The sequence below is a fragment of the Bidens hawaiensis genome, unplaced genomic scaffold (assembly GCF_021521415.1).
Source record: "Bidens hawaiensis isolate Kalapana, Puna unplaced genomic scaffold, B.hawaiensis_p1.1 tig00061614_1, whole genome shotgun sequence".
Lineage (NCBI taxonomy): Eukaryota > Viridiplantae > Streptophyta > Magnoliopsida > Asterales > Asteraceae > Bidens > Bidens hawaiensis.
In genome coordinates this window covers 51,956-79,472 of record NW_027501088.1, presented here as the reverse complement: position 1 = coordinate 79,472, position 27,517 = coordinate 51,956, and the positions used below count along the sequence as shown (strand labels likewise).

General features: G+C 37.7%; 2 protein-coding genes across 2 annotated transcripts; both read right to left on the bottom strand.

Moving 5' to 3' along the window:
* Positions 1-10,114: 10,114 nt before the first annotated feature.
* Positions 10,115-10,609, bottom strand: LOC143603433 (uncharacterized). The gene has a single exon (XM_077080219.1). It carries the CDS (start codon positions 10,607-10,609, stop codon positions 10,115-10,117), a length of 495 nt encoding a protein of 164 aa, XP_076936334.1.
* A 527-nt stretch (positions 10,610-11,136) lies between these two features.
* On the bottom strand, positions 11,137-11,718 carry LOC143603432 (uncharacterized). The gene has a single exon (XM_077080218.1). The coding sequence runs from the start codon at positions 11,716-11,718 to the stop codon at positions 11,137-11,139; it is 582 nt and encodes a 193-aa protein (XP_076936333.1).
* Positions 11,719-27,517: the final 15,799 nt, after the last annotated feature.

The following is a 27,517-nucleotide window of genomic DNA, read 5'->3' as shown; positions in this document are numbered from 1 at the left end:
TTGATAGTTTTTAATTTGATATATGTAGTGGAGATTATCAAGTGGAAAAAATGTTATAGGGACTAATATGTATATAAATAATGTTAAGAGCTAATAGTAATTGATGTAATAAGTTTAGGAGTGGGGTATATTTAGTAAAAATGGTGTAAGTGGATACGTTTAGCAATACCCGATATTTACCTTTTCCACAAATGCCATCCCTTTATTGGTTTTATCCCGAATATTTATATGTCAAGCATGTTTTATCACGACGACTAATCTAATTATAGAATATGGTTGTTCATTAACTTTTTAAATGTGAGGTTTCATTTTAAGTTTCTTCACACTTGTTTCATTTTACGAATCAGTAACATTCTTATATGCACCATTAAAATCAATATAACACATAAAAAATCATTAAATAATGTATTTTATAATAATAGAGATTTAATTGAGGACGATTACACTACGATTCCATAGGCAAAAGGCACACATCAAAGGAATTATTTCAATACATACAAATTTGATTAGAGGAAGGGGCACATGCAAGGGTAAGGTTCATCGCAGTGTTTTAAAAACCGGTTCATACCGGCCGGTCGAACCGGTTAAACCTGATTTTTCACAGGAGGCCGGTATTTTAAGTCCGGTATTTTTAGCCGATTTGCTAGAACATCGTACCGGCGGTTTTTGTCTAAAATACTGGTTTTTACCGACAAACCGGTTTTAAGTCCGAGAAATTTTGATATTTGCCGCCCAAATTTTTTCAAAATTACTTTTAACCCAACAATTAACATTAAAACGTGTAAACTTTATGACTATTTTTAAAAATTGAGTGTTTTTGCATTACTTTTTTAATATGGATTAACTTTTGGATTATTTTTTGTTATGAAATTATTTAGTTTTGGTTTATTATTGGATTAAAGTTACATTTATAGAAAATTATAAATCAAACTATTCATCCGGTTGAACCTCCCGGCATAACCCGGTTCAACTGGTTGTACCATTTTTTAACCTAATCCGGTACAAGTAAAATACCGATTTTTAAAACATTGGTTCAGCGGTTTCAAACCACAAGGCAAACCCACCCCTACCCATATGAGCAGGTTGCCAAATTGCAAATTAGACAAACCTTTGCCATGAAAAATATATGAATTTTGAAAAACATAAATGTGTAATTAATTATTATTACTACATATAAACACCACTAATTCTTCACCATTTTTAATTATATTTAATTGTTTTATTTATTTTAAATTATAAAAAACAAAAATGTTTTACGGTACTTGTGGGTGTCGCCAGCGATTTTGTGTTTAAGGATACATCAAGTCTGATCAAGAAGATTTCATTATTCTTTTCTTTAAAATTATATATTATATGGGTAGAGAAGAGTAATAACTGGTGATCATTGATGATATGATCACTTAGACGGCAGTTCCATCGGTGGGTTTTAGCTTATCTCTCCCCACGTCCCCTCCTATACCTTCTTCTACGTTGAGAGGAGAGAACTTATTTCTTCCTTCATGGGACAGATTTGCAATAGCGATAAAAGGTATGTTTTTTTTTATTTTAATTTTTGTATGATGTTTTTAATTGATACTGATTGTTGGTTGTTTCTTCATTGTTCAAAAACAACATCACCTGTCAACGTGTGTAAATCGATGACGAGATTTTATTTGATCATCACTGAATTCGAATTACTCCCTTCACAAACAAAGTATAGTTGCCTGGTGCAATTATTCGGTTCCAATGCACTTTAATTGCAAAACATCATTTCAATTAATTTGATGGATTTTTTTAGTTATCTAAGATTTTATCATTCAATTCAATTAATTGTTGCTATGATTTTTTTAGTCATTTAAGTTTAAACAATAACTTTATTGATTACTTATAATTTGGAATTTGATACAAACTAATATCTTCGATTACAGGTGATTTGAGTCCATAGCTTCACAATTAGTTTGCTACATTGAAACATGTAAGTTATTGTTTAAACTTTAACAACCATTCTCAATGAGTTTGTTTGCTTTATTAGTTGGTTTTAGGGATGGCAATGGGTCGGGTTTGGGTCGAGTTTAGGTATTCCCAAACCCATACCCGGTTATGAAAGTCCATCCCAAATCCATCCCAAACCCGTCGGGTTTTATTCGGGTAATTACCCGTCGGGTTTCGGGTTTTCAGTTGGGTTTTGTCAAAAGACCCATTGGGTATACTCGACCTAAAACTCATCGGGTTTCTATCGAAATTTGACAAAATATAACTAATCGATCACAAATAATGAAACCATAAAAATAAAATGTCTCAAATAATTGCTATAAACAAGTTTCAACAAATGATATAGTTAAAATATTTAGAGTATACTCTATGTAAACATAAAAAAAAGTTATGTCGGGTATATAATCGGGTAAATGGGTTACTGTTATCGGGTAATCGGGTCGGGTAATTGGGTATATTACAAATCCCAAACCCGTCCCAAACCCACGAAAATTTTCAAAGTTAATCCCAAACCCGTCCCAAACCCTAATGGGTCGGGTATTACCCATCCCAATTATGTCGGGTTTCGGGTTTCCCCATCGAGTTCGGGTTTCATTGCCATCCCTAGTTGGTTTCTTTTAAATTCTATTTCTTTTTAGCTTATCAATTATAATCAAGTTTAATAATTAATCTTTAGCCTTGAAAAACTGAAATTTATCAAATTATCAATCCCTTTTTGATTTTGTGTAGGTATTATCTTATTAACACATAATATTAGTAATTAAACTTTTTTTGTGCTCAATTTGCATGTTAACACCCCATCAGAAGGATAAGAAGGAAGCGTCTAGGCGAATATAAAATCTTATCATGTTGAAGAGGTAAAAAAGATGCGACTCCATGCTGAGAAAGAACTATGAGAGGTACTTAAATCCTTATCTGAGGTTTTGATGAGTGATTCATGATAAATGCATATTGCACTTATAAATTGGCTGACTTTATATTCATCTAGAAAACCAAGTTACTCAAGAATCAACATGATGCTAAGTTATGGGAATTGAGATCTCAACATGAAGAGGAGTGTAAGCATCTTGACGGGGAGCTAAATATCCAAAAGGAGAGGGTAAGTATAAACATAACAGGTAAGTAAACAAGTCAAAAGTGATTTTTTGAGGACATATTTTATGGTTTTTCTTTTAACTTGTCATAGTGACAAAAATGGTTGAACCCTGTTTATGCTAAAATGCACAATTTTCTTACTAAATTTGTTAGGCACCTTGTGTTTTTGGTAACTGATAGACACAAGCATACATTCATGCAGATCGTCTTTACTTTTGATATGCTATATTAACGTGTTTGGTTTGTCTCGGTTAATATATTTTTTGTTTTGTATTTTCAGTTTGTAATAGGGGTTGATGGTATTGTTTGCTACTACTAGGGGCTGCTTATATTAAGGTAAGCTACCACCCGTTTAATACTTTAAAACCATTAAACCACTTGAAACTATTAAGCGACCAAGACGTGTAAACTACCGGTTGAAGAGTATTTTGTAGTTAAACGTGTCAGACAAACAGGTCAGAGATTGTTTGTAGTTAAACAGGTCATAAATATTTGGTAGGTTAAAAGTATTAAGCGACCAAGACGTGTTCTATAGTTAACTATCAACTGGTCTCACCTGATTTAAGGGTAAAAATCATTTCTGTAGGCCATACAGGTCATACTAAGAGAATCTAGGGGTTGATATTCTTCAGGCTTTGGAGGTTGAAATAATCAAAACTGAACTGAAATGAAACTAAAAACTAAAAAAACTAAATGTAAACTGAAACCGAAAACCAAAAAAACTATAACCCAAAATCCAAATAAACTAAAACAGAACCAAAACAAGAAGACATCAACACCACAGGGAATAAGAGCTTTTAGGCATATGAGATGTTGCTTCTTTAATTTGTTTTCTATATATGGAACACTTTTCGTCTAAATTGAACAAGGTATAGCTGAGAGGCTTTATCAATATCTAATGTATGAAAGTTTCGGTGTGATTTTATATTTTATTTAGGGTTTGTTTGCACCAACATTCAGTTTAATTTGCTTGGCTAATGATTTTTATTACATTTTCTAACCAGTTTTATATCTTAGTCGGACCTTTATATGAAGTGCATGTCTGATTTTTGTATCTAGGGTTTTAAATTTAGGGCCTTATTTCGTTGTCTTTGGAGGTGTACATTCATTGAGTACCTACAGTTAGAACTGATAATTCTTTTTTTTTTTAATCTATTTATGCAGAATGGCAGCAACGGATGTTGCAGGTTTTTATGAACCTCCAGCAAAAGTTGAGGTTTGGGCCCGAATTTTCTTCGAATTTGCCATGTGTTATAAAATCTGAATTTTTTAAGTTTTGATAATATCTTGGATCTTTAGAAAGGGATAGAGGTTAAAATTATTAATGAAAAGTTGCACGAGGTTATTTCTATTTTTCTTGTAAGATTTAAAATATCGTTTATCATGTATGGTTTAACGTTTAAATTTTAAATTTGCAGGCGATAATGAAAAGTTTTGTGGTGAGCACTTCGAATTCAGCATACGGTCTACCTTTTAGCTTATGTGGTTGTTTCAGTTAGTGAGGTAAATTACTTACAATTTTATTTTGTTTAGATGTAGTTATTTACTCAAATTTACCCTTTAATCAGATCCCTAAATCTAATTAAAACTTATAATTCTCATTCTACAATTTACTGCAACAAGCATCGAATGGCCACAAAACGTATTATCTAACATAAAAGCACCTAGTAGTTGGAAACCTTTTGCACATGCTCGAGACATATGTTACATGCTTGTAGAAATGTAGTCCCGCTTATGCAGACTTTTTTTTTGGAACTTTTGACTTTGTAATTCATGATTCAATATATTATTTTTTGTGCATGCCTTGCTCAACTTTTTTTTTGTTATCGATCTTCGGGTATGGAAATAACTACTCGGGCATGTGCTTAGTTACAAAGATATATAAAAAATGTAGATAATTTTAAGATTAAAAAATGCAGAGGATTAGCCTGTTTATAGTTTTATAAGGCTTATTCAAATTGTTTTAGAGTAGTTTCATTGTTTTTTGGGGGCTCTTTGGGAAATGTTATACATTTGTTTTGTAAGTTTCTTCATTCATTATTCAATTAACGTAGTCGTCACATTCCCGTGTTAATATTCCCGTCCACCGAACAGGTAAAATACTAGTTAACCATAGTTCTAACTTCTAAACTAACCCAGGTTAGGTCATTCTTAACTTGACGTCCTCTCACGTCCACCATATCTAAACTTCTAAACTAACCCAGGTTAGGTAATTCTTAACTTGGCGCGCCACGTCCATTAGACCATATCAACAATTTAGATTCTTAGAATATGATGAAATTAAACCATAGTTATGAACTAACTCAGGTTAGGTGACTAACTTGACGTCCATTAGACCATATATCGACAATTTAGATTCTTAAAATATTATGAAATTAAACCACAGTTATGAACTAACCCAGGTGACAGGTTAGATTTCTTTCTTTCTTTTCCCACTCTTTTGCAAATTGCAACCCATTTTGCCAAACCCATTTTTTATAAATAAAAACATTTAATTTACTTATATTTCTATCTAAATCACCAGCGCCGGCTCTGAGAATTCACGTGCCCCGGTCAGGCTGAAAAAAATATGCCTCTTAAACCTTAACGTACTAAATAATGTAAACATATTTTTTGTACGCCGATTAAAGTTATAGCGATAAACATAACAATTAGCAAAATCATGGTATTAGAATGAGTTTATGGCATACTGAATAAGCTAATAACTAATTAAGGATTTGTGTAGCTCTCATAATATTCTTGATAGCAAATTGATGAATCTATTAATCGCAGTTTATGCTCTCTAATGTTTTGTTCTCGATAACTATCATCGCTAAGTCTTTCTTGGGGCATTGCAGATCGAAAGTAAAATTTCAATAACTATAATTTCAAAAAATTTGTTTATGCATATTCATTTTGCTGTTATCCCGCCTATTCATTTCTTTTATTTATTTATTTATTTTAACTTATATTTATTAATTAAAGCACTTGGCCTTTTTCAAATTTTAGTGAGCCTGTATGTCTTTGGGTAATCTAAAAGAAATGAGTCTAAAATGTGTTCGGGCATTGTAAAAATAGTGAGATTATAAACGTTCGGGTATCCTACATATATAATATCGAGAAACTTTAAAAAAAAATTGTGCCCCCGAATAAAACGTGCCCCGACCGGTCACCCACTTGGCACACCCTACGAGCCGACCCTGTAAATCACTAGTTAGATTTTTCTATCTTTCTGTTCTAATCAAGGAAACCGTTCTCGCTCCCGCTAGTATATATCAAGCTGAAAAAAAAATCAGTTAGCTAGGTGAACTCTCAAGTCTTTAAAATCGATCATAGCTATCAGTTACACCTAATTTATTAGATTCTCGCTACTCAACAATGATCTAAAGAAAGCATTTAACAATCATTTTCTTCTATCAAGAAAGTACTTTGTTCATCAACATTTTCGATATTATTGGACAGATTAAGTGTGTCATGTATACACATGCATAATGCATTGTGGGATTGTTGGATCGACTCTACCTTGATGATTGTTCGGAGCCTAGTTGAATCGTGATGACGTATATGGATCGTTACAAACTTAGAAAGAATGTAAAGAAGACAATCAAGGAGGATGATATATTTCAGAGTGATTATTACAAGTTTTGTTATTTCTCTGCCCCCCTATCCTTGTGCTTCACCTTCTTTATATAAGATTTCTGAGAACCTCTCTTTACCCTTCTTCTCTTTGACCGTGCCCTTGACCGACGGATTTCTCTCTTCACCGCCGAACCTACAGAGGGTCCTCTTTTACCTGCTGGTCTCTTCCTTTCTCCTTCATGCATGCGTGTGGCGGTGTCTGACTTGCACAATGATCACCTTTTTCTTCTACCCAGATTATTCCCGCTCATTTAAATGTATGGACTGGACTTGGGCTTATTTGTTTAATGGGCTATACTATTGTTTATGGGTTATTCGTCTTTGGGCTGGGCTTATTTGGATGTCACCTCTTCAAGTCCCCCAGTCCATTGACCTTGTTATTTATGATAAGGTTAGTGGACTTGTTATCTTTTACTTTCTGCTTCCTTTTCTTGGGCCAACCGATCTCTTGGGCCTGCAATCTCTTTTTGGCCTCTTCATTTAGGCGGCGAAAACTTCACCATTCCCCAAGACGCTATCAAATCAATTTAAATAAGTCTTTCCTTCATTATTGCCCCTTACCCACTTTCTCACCCTTAGCATTTCCTCTTCCTTTCTCCGGTGACTCTCCACCTCCTTCCCTGTCGTTCCAACCTTTCTTTATGCCAGGTTAGTTTCCATTTTCCCTTTATCATGAGTCGTGAGGGTGTGTCTGTTATCACTTCTAAACTTACTCAAGAAAGGATGCTTACTTTATGTTCTCGGTACCGCATCCCTGTGTATCTATCACCTGATCTTCCTAAACCACATGAAACCGCTTTAAGCCGTCTTGATCTTATAACTATTTACACCAAAAACCTGGAATTCGCCAACGTTCGTTATCCTCTTTCTAATTTCCAGACTGCCTTATTGAAATATTATCGTCTGGCCTTTTCTCAAGTACATCCCTTGGGTTTTTTACGGGTTACACATTTTGAGATGGCTTGTCGTGCTTTGGATGGGTTGGCCACGGTGTCGTTGTTTCGTAGGTTTTATCGGCTCAAGTGTGATGGTGACTGGTTCACCTTTGAACGGCGTCCAGCTGGCAAAAATCCTCCTTGTTATTCGTACATGCCCACTGGTTTTTATCCTCGAGAGTGGAAGGATAGCTTCTTTTTCGTTTCTCCGAACTTCGCGCCCGGCCTGAATCGCCGTCGTTTGTCTTCCTCTGCTATTAATGATCCCACTCCAGGCTCTCCTACAAGCCAAGAAGACCTGTACAGGCGGTTGATTGAAAATAAGACTGAGGCGGCCACTTTTCCTGAACCCTTGCTGTACATGACTGGGTTGAGCCAGATATGGTCTGATTCGTCAACTCGTCCAGCCATACTTGAGGGTGGGCGAGGTCGTTCATCGCGTCTCCCCCCTGTATTATTGCTATTGTTGTTCATATGCCTGTTTATTGTTTCTCATTGTCATCTTTGTGTTGTTTTTGCAGAATTGAGCCTGATGGAAACCCTTCAGAAGGGTCCTCTGAAAGCTGCCGCGTTTGTGACTCTTCCTGTGCCCCCAGCTTACAGCTCGGACGTGAGTACTCCAGCCAGCTCAGCATCGTTAGAAGTGGCTGCCCCTAATGAGGGTCCTCTCCCGATTGTCGAAGATACCCCCAAGAGGAAGAATCCCTTAATGGAGAAGTACAACACTTCTGTGAAAGAGAGGCTCCGGAATGCCAAGCGTCCTTATCTGGGCAAATCTTCGACTTCTTCCCTTGCCTATGTGTCGTCTCATGAAATTGTTGATCTGGATGGGGATTTCTCTTTTCCTGTGGTTACTCAAGCTGAAAAAGGTGTAGAGGGTGGTTCCTCCAAAGGACCCGAAGCTGACCCCAAAGGCAAACAAGTTCAGTTGTCAGATGATCCTCCTATCGATTCCCCTTATTTTGGTCCCGATAGGCCTCATGGTCAAGAGATATTCGTCCCCAAGTGGAATGTTGTCGTAGGGTCTTGCATCAATACTCCCGAACAGGCTCATGATTATTTGACTGAAGCTGTCCCTCCGGCTGACTATGACCACATACAATCTTTGTCTATTAACTCCCTTGTGGGCGAGTTTGGCACTTATTTGTATCGGACTATGGCTCTGGGGCAGCCACACGTCAAGCTGTGATCGATGCCGATCGTATTCTTCGTGAGAACCAAGAGGAAATAGCCGGGTTGAAACGTGCTGCTGAGAAAGACAAGCAAAGAATCCAAGATCTTCGTCAAAAGGTCGTCCTTGCTGACGAGAGGATCTTGGAGCTGTCCAGTGTGGAGACGGCCTTGAACGTGTCGAAGGATGACAATGCTTCTCTGACTGCTGAGCTTGCGGCCTCCCGTGCTTGTGTAGCCGATCTTGAGTCAAAAAATGCTTCATTACAGGGGACCAACAGAAGATCGTTGAGGTATGTTTGATTTCTCTTTCTCTTACTTTTTGCCAGGTTTTTCAAACTCTAAATCCGTCTCTCTCTTTTTTTTTTCAGCTGGAAGCTTCTCTTGGACATGAAAAAGCGAAGTATGAGTCCCTCAAGGGGGAGGTCGAGGCTACTAGAACTGAACAGGAGCAGGTTGTTGTAAAGTTACAAGACGAGGTGAAGGCCATTCGCGAGGATCGTGCGTGGATGGTGAAGGAAGGTTTCAGGATGGTCTATGAGAGGGCTCGCTCTTGCCGTGAGACTGACAAAGTTCGTGACACGCTAAATCGAGCCTTTTTTCTTTTGGCTTTCAACACGGGCTCAAAGATGGGTATGACCATAGTGCTTAGGGGATCCCGATACTTGCTGTTCCCTCGTACTCTAGTACTGCAGAGGCTGAAGCGGAGGCAGCCTATCGCGCATATAATACTCACGTTCCTCCTATCTTGAACCAGTTGTCTGCTGATCCCGACATTTCGACTGATGATATCAAAGCATTGTCTTCTGTGGTTGATCCTGCTTCCCCACTCCCGTGATGGTTTATGTTTATGTTTAATGGTTACCCTCTTTTGTGAACTGTTTTATTTTGGTAATTTATGTCTACCTCTCCGAGGTTGAAACTGTTTTAATATTGTAGCCGTTTGAGGCAGTGTAAGACTTGATGATAATTAGGTATTATGTTTTGAAATGTTATGATCTGGGTTTCTTTTTCCTTGGTATGGCTTCTTGTATTTGCTTGGTTAACCGGTTTTGAGCCTATCAGCGAGGCCTTCCTTACGTCCTTTGTGACATAAAGGATGTATTTTATGAGCTCATATACGGGGAGAATGTGTTAAAGTATTGCTTGCACATGTATATCAAAGGTGTTTATCGAAAAGATTCATTACTTAATATGTCATTTTACAACACACAAAGTTACAAAAAAGAACATTTATCGTCCGGTTGCCATGTGTTGATGTCCTCACGGAGAGGTTATTTTTGAAATGCTCGAGTTCTCTTAGGAGCCACGTGGTTTTAGAGACATTACCAAAAAGACTTCCGGGCCATACCATCGTGTGCTCTATAGGTCCCTTGTTGGGTTCGAGCGTAATATTTCCTAAGTTGCATAGAGTTCCAAGTGCGTGGAACTTCTTCCCCCGTGTGGTATGCGAGTTTATAAGACCCTTTTTCCCCGGCCCAAATAACTTGGTACGGTCCTTCCCATCGGGGACCTAATTTCCCTTGGTCCTCCTGTCTGCTCACCTCATTTTCTCGTAACACCAAATCTCCCACTTTAAACTTGACCTCTCTAACTCGGGCATTATAATACTTCTCCATCTTTTTCTTATACTCGGTCTCTCGCCGAGCTTCCATTTCTCTCATTTCTTCTGCCAAGTTTAAGTTTATCTGGAGGTCTTGCTCGTTATCTTGTTCCATCATGACCACCCGCCTAGTTGGGAGGCCGATCTCTACGGGTATCATAGCTTCTGTCCCGTACGTTAGGCTGAAAGGGGTCTCTCCATTACTTGTCTTTGGCATGGTCCGGTGAGCCCACAAGACATGGGGCAATTCATCCACCCATGAGTTTCTCTGTCGGCCCAGGCGATTCTTGATCCCTTAAACAATGCTCCGGTTAGCCCTCTCAACTTGTCCGTTTGCCTGGGGATGGGCGACAAACGTGAATATTTGCCTGATTCTCAACTTTTCACACCAATCTTTGAACACGCCTCCAGCGAATTGCTTGCCGTTGTCGCGACTATAGAGTGAGGCAATCCGAATTGGTAAACAATGCTTTCCCAGACAAACCTTTTTACTTGCTGCCCTGTGATGGTTACGAGGGGTTTCGCTTCGACCCATTTCTTGAAATAGTCAATGGCGACCAGTAGGAACTTCGCTCTTCCCGTCCCCTCGGGGAATGGTCCAACCAGGTCTATTCCCCATTTCTGGAAAGGCCACGACGAGCTGACTGGCATGAGATTCAGTTTAGGTTGTCGCGTGATGGGGGCGTATATATGGAAACTATCGCACCGTTATATCTCCTTCAAAGCACTTAAAAACATCGATGGTCAGTAGTAACCAGCCCTCATGGCTCGAGTTGCCACCATCTTGGCCCCCATGTGCATCCCACAAATACCCTCATGTATCTCTCGTATTACATATTCGGCCTCATATGGGCCTATGCACTTCAAGGAAGGACCCATATACGATTTCCTGTAGAGACCTCCTTCAATCATCTCGTATTGTAGAGCTCGTACTCGCAATCTGCGTGCCTCCTGCTTGTCTTCCGGTAATATTCCCTTTCCCAAGTATTGCACAAACGGGGTCATCCAATTATCCCCAGGTGTCTCCACGCATGACACCTCGACTTCCATTACGGACGGTGCACGGAGTGTTTCGACTTTCACATCTTTTGCTAAATGATCAAAAGCGACAGAAGCCAACTTTCTTAAAGCATCCGCCTTCTTGTTTTGGCTCTGGGAAACATGTAGAACCACGGCTCCTTCGAAACCTTTCATCAGTTCCTTGACTTTTTCCAAGTATTTTATCATCTTTGGGTCTTTGGCTTCATACTCTCCTTTTACTTGGTTAGCCACTAATAATGAGTCGACATGAGCTTGGTCACGCTTGACCTTCATTTTGTGATCCATCCTTAGGCCTGCCAAAAGTGCCTTGTATTCGGCCTCATTGTTGGTGCTGGGAAAATCTAGTCGGATGGCTTAGGTTAGCTCAAGGATCAATCCTGCCCCGCTACCATCTTCATTAGAGGCTCCATCAGTGTAGAGGCTCCAGTGGGGTTGGTCCGAGCTCTTTCTCGTCTCCTGGGATGATTCCTTTTCAGGTTCTTCCCGATTGGGGTCTTCTTCGTCTTTTCCTGGCAAACTCTCAGTGATGAGGTCTGCCAACACTTGTCCCTTAAAAGCTGTTCGGGGCTTGTACTCGATGCTGGGATCCCCTAATTCGATTGCCCATTTGGCTAACCTTCCCGACACTTCCGGCTTGGTGAGCACTTGTTGTAAAGGTTTGTTAGTCAATACTTTTATCTCGTGGGCTTTGAAATACCGCCTTAACTTTCGGGCTGTATAAATGAGCGATAGTACTAGTCTCTCGATGGGAGAATACCTCTCCTCAGGGCCCTTGAGTGTGCGACTGACAAAATAGATTGGTATTTGTGCTTCCCCTCTTTCTACCATGAGCACCGAACTGATGGTGCGGCTGGTCTGGGATAAGTAAAGTATCAGCTTCCCCCGGTTGGGGCGATACGATCAAAGGGAGTTCGCACAAGTGCGTCTTTAAATCTTGAAAGGCTCTGTCGGCTTCCGTATCCCAACAAAATTTGTTCTTCTTGAGGCTTCTTCTCAAAACAGCCGTAAAAGGGAGCGTCCTCTCAGCAATTCGGGATAGGAAATGATTGAGGGCCACTAATCTCCCATTTAGTCTCTGCACCACTTTGATGCTCTTGGGAGCATCCATCTGTAGCAATACCTCCACCTTTTCTGGGCTGGCCCTTATACCCTCCTTGGTCACTAATACCCCCAAGAATTTCCCTTCTTCAACTCCAAAAGCACATTTCCCTGGGTTGAGCTTCATGTTTGCCCCCCTTAACGTCCGGAAGGTTCCATTAATATCCTCCAACATCCTATCTTCGTCGGTACTTTTTACGACTAGGTCGTCCACATAAATCTCCACGTTTCTTCCCCTTTGCTGATCAAACAGTTGATCCATGAATCGTTGGTACGTGGCTCCAGCATTCTTCAGCCCGAAAGGCATCTTGGTGTAGCAAAAGGTTCCCTCATTGGTGTAGAAAGCCGTCTTCTCCTCATCTTTTTGACTCATCTGGATTTGGTGATACCCCCTATATTCGTCTAGAAAACATCTCAATAGGAAACGTGCTAAAGATTCTATCTTCTTCTCGACTTCGGGCAGGGGATAGGAATCTTTGGGGCACGCTTTATTCAAATATTTAAAGTCCACGCACATTCGCCAGTTGCCATCTGATTTGGATATCATCACCGGGTTTGATATCCAACGAGGATATTTGACCTCCCGAACTATCCCAGCCTGCAGTAACTTCTACGTTTCCTCCAACACTGCTTGACTCTTCTGGGACCCAGGCTTATTTTCTTCTGTTTAACGGGTTCCATCCAGTGGAACTCGTCAAGGCTGTGTTGTACAAGGTTTCTGGAGACCCCGGTCATATCTTCGTGACTCCATGCAAAAACGTCTGCATTTCGTAGCAACATCTCCTTGAGTCCAGCCTTCCCCCGGTCAGACAATTGAGCTCCAATCCCGACTGTCTGCTCAGGGTAGTCCCCGTTCAGGACCCATTCTTCAATTCCCTTGGGGACCTTTTGGGTTTACTACCCATACCGATGCTAGCAACGATTTCAGCCGACGATTTAATGGTGGCAACCCCCTTGGGGGTCGGAAACTTCAAACATCCATGTACCGTTGACGCCACGGCTCGTAAAGCTTTCATACCTGGCCTCCCCAGAATAACATTGTATTTAGAGGATGGAGCCTGTACCACAGAGAATCTGAGGTTTACCGTTCGTGTTCTTTCCCCATCTCTCAGCGTCAGAGGTAGCGTGAGGGAGCCTAGGGGCTCCACTACCTCTCCCGTGAATCCCATCAGTGGACATACATCTTCCTCCAGCCTGCTTCTGATTTCTCTTTGGAGTCGGACAAAGCAATGCTCGTACATCACTTCTACCCCGCTTCCTCCGTCCACATGCACCTGGGCTATTCGATGTCCCGCTATACTGGCGGATATATTGAGTGGCATTTCTCGGGCCTCCCCTTCGTCTATTCCAGGGAAAGGAAGGGGTGTTTTCAGCCATGCCGAGTGAGCGGCCCAAAGTTCCATTCTCCCCCTCTTGGCATTCATCCTATGTTCTTCCCCATCCTCTTCCCTTTGCCTGACCATGTCAACGTAGTGCTTGTCGTCCCCTTCTTCTTTGACTTGGGCTGGAGACTCCCGGGAAGGCGGTGGAAGTTGTCCCGATTTGAGAGCCGTTTCCCACAATCTCTTCAATTGCACGCAGTTTTCAGTGGTGTGTCCCGTACTCTTGTGATAGTTGCAATACCCCGTTGGGTTGGGCTTGTATGCTTGTTTGAATGGACTAGCCCCCTTAGCGGGGTATTTGGCCTTATCTGCCAAAAGGATGTCTCCAGGCGTCGGAGGGCGTCTCTCCTCATATGTCGGTCTGTATCGGATTCCTTCGGGTCGGGCGTTAGTCGTGAACCTCGCTTGTCGGTCTGATGGCGAGTAGGAAATGGTTGCCGGGGGTCGGTATGGGGAGAACCGGGCCTTATCGGGAGGGAACCTTCCCTTGCTGGGACTCATTCCTCCCCCAAACTTACCCCCATTGCTCGCCTTGGGGACAACCCTTTTAGTTTCCCATTCTCGCAGCTTTGTCCCCGTATCTTTTCCTCTGACAAAAGCTCTTACCCGGTCCATGAGCTGGTCAAAGGTGGTGGGGAAATCTTCCCCCAATTTCTCCGTGAGCTGAGAGTCCATTGATGAAACCGCTAATCTTCATGACCTCCGGGACGCCTTTGATGTTCATACTTTCAGTGACGTACCTTTCCATAAATTGCTCCACCTTTTCGTCATCTCTTCTTCTTATGTGCAAAATCTCGTTGGGATTCTTTAATGCTTTCCTTTGTTGACTGAATTTTCGCAAGAACTTCTCTCTTAATTCTTCATAACTGTCAATGCTCCCTAGCTCCAGGCTATCGAACCAGATCCGGGCCCCCCCCTGTCAGAGTTTGCGGGAACATGAGGCACCACGCGGGCATAGACCATCTGCTCACCATGCCCGCTCCTCTGAAGGCGTGCAGGTGATCCTCTGGGTCTTGTGTTCCGTCGTATTTGTCTACTGTGGTGGGCTATCGCAGCTTCGGGGGCAAGGTCGCTTCTGCGATACGTCTGGTGAACTTCGACATATCGGACATATCCGAGGGTCGATATGGTGTATCAAGGCCCCCTGGTGGTCCTTTTTCCTTTCCCTTGGCCTTGGCCAGAAGGTCCGCCAGCGATTCCAGCAGGTCTCCCGACTCTTTTTCTTTGAGTATCGCTTCTTTCCCCGCATCAGGGGTTTCGAACAACAAGCGAGCTTTAACCGACATGAGTTTCTCTTTTCGCTCTTGTTCGTCCAGGCATGCCTTGAGCTTGTCTCTATGTGCTCGGATGAACTCGGGGGTTATCTTCCACCCCTCTTTGAGATTCTCTCCATCTTCTATTCTCTTCTCAGGGCTCTTCTCTCTCTCGGTCTCATCTTCAATTGACGCGGGCCCTCCGTCTTCATTGGTTTCCTTTTCGGCCTGTTGCACCGTACTTCCGTCACCTCCCGACGTGAGGATTGTACTTCCTTCTTCTGGTCCCCGGAGAAGCGTAGCTGGTGTTCCGTCTGAGTCAGGACCAGCCATTCTTTCTGACTTGAGGTGTAAAAACCTTCAACAAAGAAGGTCCCACGGATGGCGCCAATGTTCGGACCCTAGTTGAATCGTGATGACGTATATGGATCGTTACGAACTTAGAAAGAATGTAAAGAAGACAATCAAGGAGGATGATATATTTCAGAGTGATTATTACAAGTTTTGTTTTTTCTCTGCCCCCCCCCCCCCCCAATATCCTTGTGCTTCACCTTCTTTATATAAGATTTCTGAGAACCTCTCTTTACCCTTCTTCTCTTTGACCGTGCCCTTGACCGACAGATTTCTCTCTTCACCGCCGAACCTACATAGGGTCCTCTTTTACCTGCTGGTCTCTTCCTTTCTCCTTCATGCATGCGTGTGGCGGTGTCTGACTTGCACAGTGATCACCTTTTTCTTCTACCCAGATTATTCCCGCTCATTTAAATGTCTGGACTGGACTTGGGCTTCTTTGTTTAATGAGCTATACTGTTGTTTATGGGTTATTCGTCTTTGGGCTGGGCTTATTTGGATGTCATCTCTTCAATGATCCCTCGAGGAACTTGTTCTTTGAATGTTGAGTATGAGTATGCTATGTAATTTATTATTTTAGGGTCAATGTCTCTTATAGAATAGCTTAGGGGTGTCGATGTAATTGCAATATCTGTTTACACTTTGTATTCAGCTAATGAAAGATGTGGTAGCCTAGTGCACCGGGTAGGTGGGTACGCTCTGATGAAAGATCAGATTTGAAGTTTGAATTTTCCTATCTTCTCCAAATATTCTCCTAGTTCTTCTCCTTTCGTGTTTTTACCATATCACAATAGAAGGGTAATTGGAAAAAATAAAGAATTTTAAGTTTTTAACAACAAAACAACACTTTCATTTTTCTTTTTAGATTTTAGGCAACTATGAACTAAAGTTGTCAATATGAGGGTTCTAATTACAAAATTTAAACTCCCCAGGGGTCATATTGTAACAAAAGATCCCTATATATTTAGTTTCATAGTAGCTTCTCTTCATATTGTAACAAAAGATCCCTATATATTTAGTTTCAACCTCCATCAAGGTTCATTACAAATTGGTGCATACATGGAGATCTTAGGAGTTATTTCTGCACCAATGGGCGACCACGCTAACCCGATACATCAAAAACCACAACGGTAAGTTAGAATTTCGTTGTTTCGATTTTTTTTTTATTTTGAAAGCATGTTTAACCGTGTTTCTATATATTTATCAGCCTAAATAGTCAAGAAGCAATCATAAGCCCCACTGGGGGTTCGTACACCAATTCTATCAAAGAAGACAGTAATAGTTATCAGAAGTGAGTTTTCCTAAGTACTGTCGGAAGCCAAATTGCACGTGTTAGTTATGGATTTTAAAAACATTAATCATTTTAACTGTTATTCTAAACTAGATTTTCTAGACATGGATCTTATTGTGATTCATGGAAGATTGAGTGTTTGTATTAGCAAATTTAATTAAGGTGTAGGATGTAATCGGTTTCATTTTAATGGTGGATAATTCAATCTTTTCATGTTAGTGAGATGGAAGGTGGTGATCCAATTAACACAGTTGAGAAGGTTTCTAAAAAAATAAATAAATAAATCAATGAATCAAACCATAGGTAGATTTGTGTTGGGTTATATTATGTTTTAATTTATTTATTTTATAGCTAAATACACGCTGGTTCTTATGTAATTTGACCTATTTCGATTTTGATTATACACCTTTGACTCTTGAATTTATTTTTTGAGTTATATTTCTAAAAATACTCATATTTAAAAAGCAACTATTATATATGTATTTTTAACCAACCCCCGACCCCACCAAAAGAGTTGAAATCTCCATCGCAGTTTCAATCTCGTTTGAAGGTACCGAACACGATTAATATGATCCAAAATGACGAAAACATATTCAATATCAAGGTTATCGACTACCTGGTTCCGGTTTAACGACCGCACCAATCCGGGTTTCTTTAATCGAATTGTGATGGTTCATAGTTGAAGCATGGAAGCTTTTCATCATTTGTTCTTGTGTGCTTTTCTTTTCATGGTTTTTACACCACTTTTGTTTTCATCATCAGCCCAGAACTAGTCATGATAATGGGGATGTCAAACAACTCACTTGAAGAAAATCGTAACGTCGTGGAGTAAGTTCTTAATCTATATATAAGTATAAGGAATTAAGGATATGATTTTAATAATCCAAAACTAATAAGTATTGATTTGTATTAATACCTACCGGCACTTTAACTAGTTTTAATCAATTTAAAACTTTCAATTTTATTTATGATCGGCCTGGCGTGAGGAGGCGACTACGTTGTAGGGAGATGTTTCAATTTATATATAAAATACGATATAATTCACATTAGAGAAGTTAAATGATGAAAAGTGCTTAATTATAAAAATGTTTAATAAATAAACCTAACCTTTTTTTAAGTAAAATATATTTTGTAAAAGCAATTGTAGAAAGTATGTTTAATGTATAATTAATAGGAAAGAAAACGGGAAAAAAAGAGTAAGAATAAACCGGAAAATGACATGTATCAAGAAAAAACTTTTATTTACTATCTCCCTATCTAATAAAAGAGTGGATTATAAACAACAATTCACCACAATCCTTCTTTTTACCGCATGGCATTCATATCCAACAATTTGACCATCTGCATATAATCCTTCATCAATTCCTTTTTTTATAATTTTGAAGCCTTACGGGTCTGACCCGGATTCTTTAAACTGACCCATCGATATACCTATCTTACTCAACAAACCCTAATCTCCATGGTTATCTCTGATGACGAAATTCTCCCTACTTCAAGCATCATCAACGTTCATCTATCTATCTATCTATCTGGTATATAAATTCATTCATAAAACTTTTTCATTCAATAAATCCTAATCAACGTATATTAATATTTCTGTCATTCCATCTCCTTCTATTCAAACATCATCGTTCATTGTTTCAATAAACGATGTATGAATCTGTTTATGTTCTTTCATCTAATTTGTGAATATTCGCTGAGAAAGAGCGATTGATTGAAACCCTAAAACATAAATTTTGTCAATAATGTAACATAAACCATCCTTTGATAGTAAGATTGATGGAAACCCTGATGTTAATTGAGTATTCTTATTGATTGTAGGTGTGATCATATAATGGAATAAGTGCATATATAAGTGGCTATTTTCCAAGGTAGGATTTCAATATCTATGTTTGTTTCTAAGGTTGCACGCCAAGTGCCCGATATACTGCCTGAATGAATGAACTTTAGTTGTGGTATGTTAAAAAGGCTGAGTTATCTCATAAAGATGTAGAACTTTGATAGTTTCAAGTTTTTTGCTGCTTACTTGACTTGGTTTTTTACTTTTAAGTCTTTTTAACTCTATTGAATTTTATTATTTTGCTTCTGAAATAGTTTGTATACACAGAGTTTTCCTCTGAACAAAAAGGTCGAGAACGTTAATGATCAATACCGGATGTTACGTGCTGAGGTATTTTTTTTAAATGCTTATACAATTCATGATTCGGTTATTATTATTTTTTTTTACCTTTTTTTGTTCTATTCCCTCCATAAATTAAGCTTATTATTTACTCATTGTAGTTTGCATATAAATAAGTGAGCATGTAGAGTAATAACAATAATTATACAGATTTGATGTAGTTATACATTTTGCAATATTGGAGGTTGTTGCTGAAAGTGTTCAAAAGCCGGTGGTGTATTATGGAATAATGCATTATATTTGTTTTGTTCTATTCCCTCCCTATATTTGTTTCAATTTCATCGATTTTTTCGGTTTCGGTTCAAATTTTCGGTGGGTTTTTTTTTATGAAACAAGGACAACGGAGGAAACATTTTAGTCTTTTTACTTTTTTTTTGTTTTTATTTATATTTGAAGTTATTTATTATTATTTTTGAATATTTGTGTGAAGGGTTTTTGATGTTACCGCTCAGAAAAAAAAATCCAAAAAAAATCAATAAAAAAAATCATAACTCAAAATATAACTAAAAAACTAAAAAACCTAAAATGTTTCAGCCGTTATCCTCGTTCAAAAAAAAATAAATAAAAATAAAACCCAAAACCCGTTCCGACCCTAACATGTTCCAACCCAAACCAACCCTTTTTTTAATTGACCCGTTCTGACCCAAACTCGTTTCGACCCATGACTAGTTTCAACCCATGACTGTTAAAAATATCGTTTCATTTGACACCGCCCATTTTTATCTGGCCCATATTTTGCCCCCGTAACAAGAATTTTTGGATCCACCATTGGAAACACAGGTTGTAACGGTTGATTTTAGTTAGAAGAATAGAACCGCCTTTTGATCGAGAAGCTTTTCGGCTTGAACCACCCTTTGGTTTTTTGAAATCCATTCAGTGAGAGTAGAGTAGAAATATGATAGAAAAAAAGTGTAAATTTTGGTGCAAAAATATTGATTGAGATTGGTTAATATTTATTGTAGTTAATATTTATTGTAGTAAAAATCCATTCAAGGTCGCTGGGAAGTAACTCAAAACCAAGACACAAATGCAAGTTGGTACCCATCAGATTAAAAGATCGATGCGAATTTAACATTTAACAGTTAAATAATATACTTAAATTATGTACAAAATTGCATTTATTTTAAAAAAGAGAAAAGTAAAGATGTATAATTAAACCAATGAAAATTTACAGTTGACTAGTGATTTAACTGTGGCCAATCAAGTTACAATACTTGGCTCTTTACATGCTTTCATTAGGGTCAAGAATACCAAGAAAAATGATCTTCCAATATTTGCAAATAACAAGTCAATGGCCTCTAGATTTAATTTTGATATCAATCAAAAGAAAAATTAACCTCACAAAAAAATAGAATGGAAAGAAACAATAGAGTTAAGTGTCATTTTAATATCTATGGTTTGACCAACTATACAACTTTTGTACCTATTCTTTATTTTATGTAAATGGCTACCTCGGTTTAAAAAAACTTGTATTTTTAGTATTTTTTTCTAACCCCGTCTATTTTTCAGTTAAGTCAGGGATAATTTGATAACTTCGTTATTTTCTTTGTTTTTTTCTTTTCTTTTAAACGCTTATATTTTGTAAACCATAAATCCCCAAATTATAACATCAAAATCCAAATCCTAAATCCCCAAATATCGTAAAAAATAAACCCTATGATGATATGGAAAAAGGGTTTGGGTATTTAGGATTTGGATTTTGATGTTATGATTTGTGGATTTCGGGTTTACAAGATACAAGCGTTTAGAAAAAAAAGAAAAAAACAATATAAATGTCACACCCCAAAACACGGCCTAGGAGTATGACCCTTAATGTTGGTACCACAAGTGTATATAAATCAGAGTTACGTTATATTAGCGGAAGTCTTATAAAAGTTGTGGATTTAAGTTGTAAATATTACAAAAGAGGAGATTATAAAATAGTCGTTTAAGTTATAAAAGTATTACTTGTTTTATCATTACAAAACCACTATTATATATTTAAGTTTATACAAAAGAAAATCCGAGCCATCGGATATATAAATAGCACTTCGACATTCCAAGCGCTAATCTTGTTCACCTACAAAATGTAAATAAAATACGTCAGCAACGAATGCTGGTGAACACGCTGACGCAAAAATAATTTCTTTTACTTTATTATCCCTCGAGAATACGCATGCCTCGCCCAATGTGGCTTAGGAATAACAAAGTTAAATAACACATTTATAAATTCAAGTCTCTACTCTAGGTCACCTCAGCAAACACCGCAGCATTCGACTTAGTTAAGTACCCGTAAATATACACAAAGATCGTACTTCCCGCGGGAAAGCGTCCTACGATCAGGGTGGTGCGATGTGCCCATCGCGTAATACCACCTATTTAAGGATCCAGACATACGTATACCACAACCTGAGGGCTAGGTTTATACTTTCCTTTATAATGGTTTTAGGAACACATAGTTCATTGTAAACAATTTTCATATAACATGTTTGACTCGTTTGAAAACAAGTTTATAAAAGTTTGGGGCGTATTCACCTTATCGCTTTGTGATCGGCTTCACTCACCGTCCGAGGGTCTTTCCCTTTTTATCTCGCACCTATAGTACGAGTATAAATATTCGTTAGTCGGATATACAATCCGGCTTAAGACCTTTAGTCTTATTTTATATCTCTACCTCGATGAACCTTTAGTTCATGTATTTCTTTTACTTGAAACCTTTAGTTTAAAAGTAAATTATAAACCTTTAGTTTATATAAAAACCCGACGTTTCTTCTTCTCCAAGAAACGTATTCTTTTCTTTTATTATTTAAGAATACTCATTATTACTTAAATAATACATTCATAACAAAGAATATACATATATACTTACACACATATATACGTATTTACAAGTCATTCTTTTATTCTTTTCTTTGTTATGTTTATATATCTTTTATCGAGGTATCGAGTATAACCTCGACTTAAGGCTTAAGCCTTTAATATAATATTAATTTATATTCATTTTGTCGTTACGCTTAACCTTGTTGGCGTTTAGAAACCTTAGAACTTGAGCAGCACTCCAACGCCGCTTCACTTTCTCGATCAACTTGGGCACGTCAATGATAACACCAATCTTCGAAAATTGATGACACGCCTTTCGAGAACAAACACCTTTCTTGGTCGTATGTGGGTGGAGGGTGGCACAAACTTCGAGGTAACGCCGACACTGAAATTGAGGATCGGGACACAGAAATCGAGGTATTATGGCACGTTTATCGAGGCGAATCGTTAATATGATTGTGGAATTGTAGTGAGATGTTAGAGAGATGATTGTGTGTGTGAATTGAGGTGTGAATGGACTGAACCCGTAACCTTCTATTTATAGGCAAAAATTGGAGCTCATCGCGATACGCGATGGCTTCCTGGCCAGGCCTATCGTGTAGCGCGATGTAGGCCTTCTGCGTCACCACGTAGACCTGTCGCCACGTGGCAGGCGTTGTGCCGCGTGGCGAAACGTGGTGGACGTGTTGCCACGTGGTGACACGTGGCGGCAGACGGTGCCACAGTGTGCCACGTGGTACACGTGTAATAATGTGTCAGGCCACGTCATCGCGATACGCGATGACGTCGGCTCAACAGCGATCTCGTATCGATGTTGACTCCATCTAGAACCTTTGACTAAGCCTCATCGCGATACGCGATGGGCTTGTCTTTTGTCCCGTCGCGTATCGGGATAGGACAAGGAAACAGAATTTTCGTTTTAAACCCTAAGGTTTGGAAATTGACAATTTTAGTCCCTTAACTTTGGAAAGTTTATATTTTGAACTCGAAATTTTCTCGATGTTACAATAAATAACGAAGTTACCAAATTATCTTCGACTTAACGGAAAAAATAGACGGGGTTAAAAAAAAAATACTAAGATGCAAGTTTTTTGAAACTGAGGTAGCCATTTGCAAAAAATAAAGAATATGTACTAAAGTTGTGTAGTTGGTCAAACCACATGTACTAAAATGACACTTAACTCGAAACAATATAACTAGGATACCTCTTCAAAATTTTGAGTATCCAATTCATCATTTACTTCTGGAATAATTACTTCTGGAATAAATGTAGCTTTCATTTGATATATTCTTTTCCTAGTCGATACCGTTAAACCAAGGATGAGCGTAACACATAATAAAAATATCAAGGTCGTGTAATCTGAAATTTTATAAACTTTGTATAAGACGCATCTTTATTTCATCCATGCCTTTTGAACCAAGTCTGTGATTGACATTACAAAGCAGTTTGCTGATAAGATCAGTAATGGATCTATAAATTTTTTTCAACGGGTTCACTATTTTTAGACACTCTAGTGTAATAGGACAGATATAAAAAAATTTCGGTTTGGTTATACAGGTCGGGTAAGATTCACTAACTTTCGGGTCGGATAAGGTTCAAGAAATTAGCAATTTAACACCACTTATTTTTTTTTAAACAACAAAATGAAACTGATTAAACGAACAAAGCATGTCTTGCCAGAGACTAGGCGTACCCAAGTTACAAACAAGCAAGCAAAACACAGCTTATCTGCTAATTACATTACACCTCCGACCAGCTTTATAGAGCCCATTTGAATGGGGCAATTTCTAGGCAAAAAAAAAGTTAGGATATACTACTCTACTAGTTACCTATATGTATTTGCATTTTTATAGTTGATTTATTTATATGTTGAATTCATCACCACTATACTTTAGATTCCTTCTATTTCTTCATGGGTGTCGTTTTCACTTAGTTCAAGATTGAGTAGTTTTGATCTTGTTTCACTATAAAACTAAGGTGCTGCACAATTGTGAAACACTCCAACGTACTAACAAACACAAAAAAAAGCTTCTTGATAACATGTTGATTACCCGATTCATTGACAACTCAGATGTTTGAGTATTCCGATCCCAGTAATGCTAACTGCTTTAGCTTGTTTCATAAGAAAGTAGACGAGATCTCTTGTGATGCTAGCAATATGTCTTAATTACCCGTTTTGAACATGAGTCTTCAGCCACTACCATTTATTTTGTATTTCTGGCTTTTGTATTTATTTTATTTTATTTTAATTGTAACTTGTATTGTAGTTTACTTCTTTTATTTTTGTGTTGTAATTTGACTAAATTGTTTTAATGTTTTTATTTTACGGATAGTTATCCTAACTTGGAACATTATAATTTGAATGATGATTTATTTTTCATTCTTACACTATCTTCCTGAGTTTAATAAATTAAATAAAAGAAAAAAAAAGGTAATTAAGGAGAGAAAATAAAGCAGGGGGGAAATCTAACTTCGTGTTTTAGAGTTCGACCTGAAAGGAAGGGAAATAAAAATTTTTGAAGAAAGTTAAGAGGGAATTACTCTTTCCTAACCTTTTTATTTTGAAAGAAAGTTAGGAAAAAAATTATTAAAAGTTTTTCTTTCTTCTCTTTCTATTTTCTTATATTGAAAATTCGGTAACGCAATTGTATTGAAAATTCGGTAACACAATTGTTTTACATATTCTTTTAATTTCCTTTCATTTATCTCCTTAAAAGGTACCCGGGAACACAACACTAGGGTACTTGGAGTGGAGTGCGTATGACAAGGGATGGGATGGATTCATGGGTGAAACTGATAAGGAACACAACCACGTGTAGTCGATACTGAAAGAAAATCGAGACGTATGGTTGTTATAAAATGGCAATCGTGGTTCTTTATTCCAGAAATATACAATTAAAACAGTAATAAAAAGTTTGAAATATAAAAAAGATTGGAGCATCGTGTGTTTTCAAAGTGGGGTCGCTTCTTATACATCGACAAAGGGCACTGGTTTAGATTAGGAAATATTTGTTGAAAGTTAATTTTAAAATGAGTTAAAAACAAAAGTTGAAGAGGCTAAGTGAAATAATTAAATTAACTAGCTTTAATTAATAGTTTGAATGTATCGATTAGTAAGTCTGTTTATTTACATGCTTATCTTATTAGTTTGAAAGTATATAAAGTAGGTTGTTTTAATCATAGTATGTTTAGAAAGGTAATTAATATAAATAGATGGTTATGAGTATGTAATTAATATATCAACAATTATAATAAACTGAAAAAATCGATTTTGAGATCAAATTATATTTAAAGCCTAATTTCCAACCATATTGAAAAATTGGACCAACCAGCAAAAAATTAGGAGGCGTAGTCTGCCTTTTTCCCGATGACTTCAGCTAGTAGCAAGTTAGCAACCAAGTAACCAACTTCAAAAAGTGGAAAAGGCTTGAGGCCCAGATTGCATACACCAAGACCACTCTGGAGAAGTCCAAGAGAGAGAGAGGCCCACCTAAGAAAAGAAGGAGGCCCACATGAGAAATCAGGAAATAAAGAAAAGGATTAGCAAGCGAATATAAATTATAAAATTTAACAATGATGAAGTGAAATCATGCCGAATTGCGGATGATACCGGATATATTTACTAGTTTGAGACCCATATATCATAATACAATAAACAATAAACCTATCAAATACTGTTAATACACAGTCGTTTATTCTTGAAATTTTTATCAATGCATTTTATTAGAAAAGTTATAAATAACGAATATTTTAGTTCGTAGCTATATATCTTATTATTTAAATCCATCGTAAGAGAACTTTAACCGTAAATCATACATGTTTGTCATTGTTAATTAGACGTTTGAAAAACTTGATCGTGCATAATACCAGCAATAAAAGTTAAAAGCATTTATATAACACCCGATATATATATATATATATATATATATATATAATGTTCCAGATTTTGAAGCTTAGATTTTAGGAATGGTAAATATAGTTATAAATTATTAAAAAATGATGAGATTTAATGTGGGAGTAATAAGTGATAAAAATTGTAGTTTTCTATTAGATATAGTGTTGTCTGTTTATACAGAACACCATCCCACTGTTAACTACAGAACACCAAAACCAGACCTCCAGCCCATTGATCAACAAAACACAAAATCGAATCTGATATTCATCAAATTGAGCATAATACTAATCTCTTCATGTCGATTCAGAGCAAAACGAATATTAAAGAACAAGATTCAATCAGAATTTTAAGGATTATTACTGATTTGACTGTTTGCAGCTCCACAAACATGAACAAGCCCAATGTTCTTCAAACACCTTCATAAAACTTGACATAAACCATAAAACTAACGTCAAAATCAGTTGAATCCAGATCCGCACACAAGACGAACTTCAAGCACGTTTATTTCCAACTGTATTTTCTCCAAACTTTATATTCAAAACTTCAGTGAGAATTCAAGAAATTAACGTCTCGGTTTGAGCTCCGATCAGCTAGCATCTCACTGGAAACTCCAACATCCCACTGTTAACCACCAAACACCAAAACCAGACCTCTAGGCCATTGATCAACTAAACACAAAATTGAAGCTCATATTCATCAAATTAAGCATAATACTAATCTCTTCATGTTGATTCAGAGCAAAACGGGTATATTGAAGAACAAGATTCAATCAGAAAGTTGATGATTATTACTGATTTGACTGTTTGCAGCTCCACACATATGAACAAACCCACTGTTCTTCAAACACCTTCATGAAACTTGACATAAACCATAAAACGAACCTCAAAATCAGTTGAATCCAGATCTGCACACAAGAAGAACTTCAAGCACGCTTATTTCCATCTTTATTTTCTTCAAACTTTATTTTCAAAACTTCAACGAGTCTTCAAGAAATTAACGTCTTGGTTCAGGTAATCACAGAATTAGAACCTGAATATAAGAACAAAGTTGAATCAGCTGATTCAACTCGCTAAGATACCAAGTGTAGGTCCCGAAACTGGATCCGAAAAACGAACAAATTTTGTTCTTAATAAGCGATCGAGACGGGTTCGGTGAAATCAAACGATCGAATGGAAACAATAAAGATAATATAATGAACGATCTCATTATTGAATAAAAGATTTATAATATTAAACGAATCGATTCCACCCAAAGCGAGCTCCCCTTGGGTGGGTGAAAACACCATGCAAATACAAACTAAAATGTAAACAATAAATTCGTATTTATAGCCTAACATATTCATTCTAGAAGCTTTCTCCCCGTTGAAGCTAAACGTGTGCACCGAAGCTCTCGTCTCGGATATGAAATTCTTGTCGACATCACTAATTTGATTAACCAATATATGTGACATTCGTCAATTTCGGGTTATCTTGTATATAATTTATGTTGTAAACCGACCCGATTTATATCCCGAACATTTCAAATATATAAAATATTGGATTTTATGTTACTAAATCATTCCCGCTTGTTCAATTTGAAAAACCCCTTTACGGATTCGAAAACGCCTTTAAAACGCTCAAATTACATCGAAAACGAACTTCAAGGACCAAAGTTGCCAAAAATTAATCCCATAAATATTTTACCAAGAGTTAAACTAAGTTTAATCTTTCATTATATTTAGCTTATGTAGTCTTATTAATACTTGTTTATGGTGACACAACATATATATAATACACACCCCTTGTTACCTTTGGTAGTTACTTATCCGACCCTGGTTGGTTAAGTTTCAGGCCTCG

What these genes read in the sequence shown, in the direction of transcription:
- LOC143603433 (XM_077080219.1), bottom strand. Translation starts at nt 10,609, where the DNA reads ATGCCAAAGACAAGTAATGGAGAGACCCCTTTCAGCCTAACGTACGGG.
- LOC143603432 (XM_077080218.1), bottom strand. Translation starts at nt 11,718, where the DNA reads ATGGATCACAAAATGAAGGTCAAGCGTGACCAAGCTCATGTCGACTCA.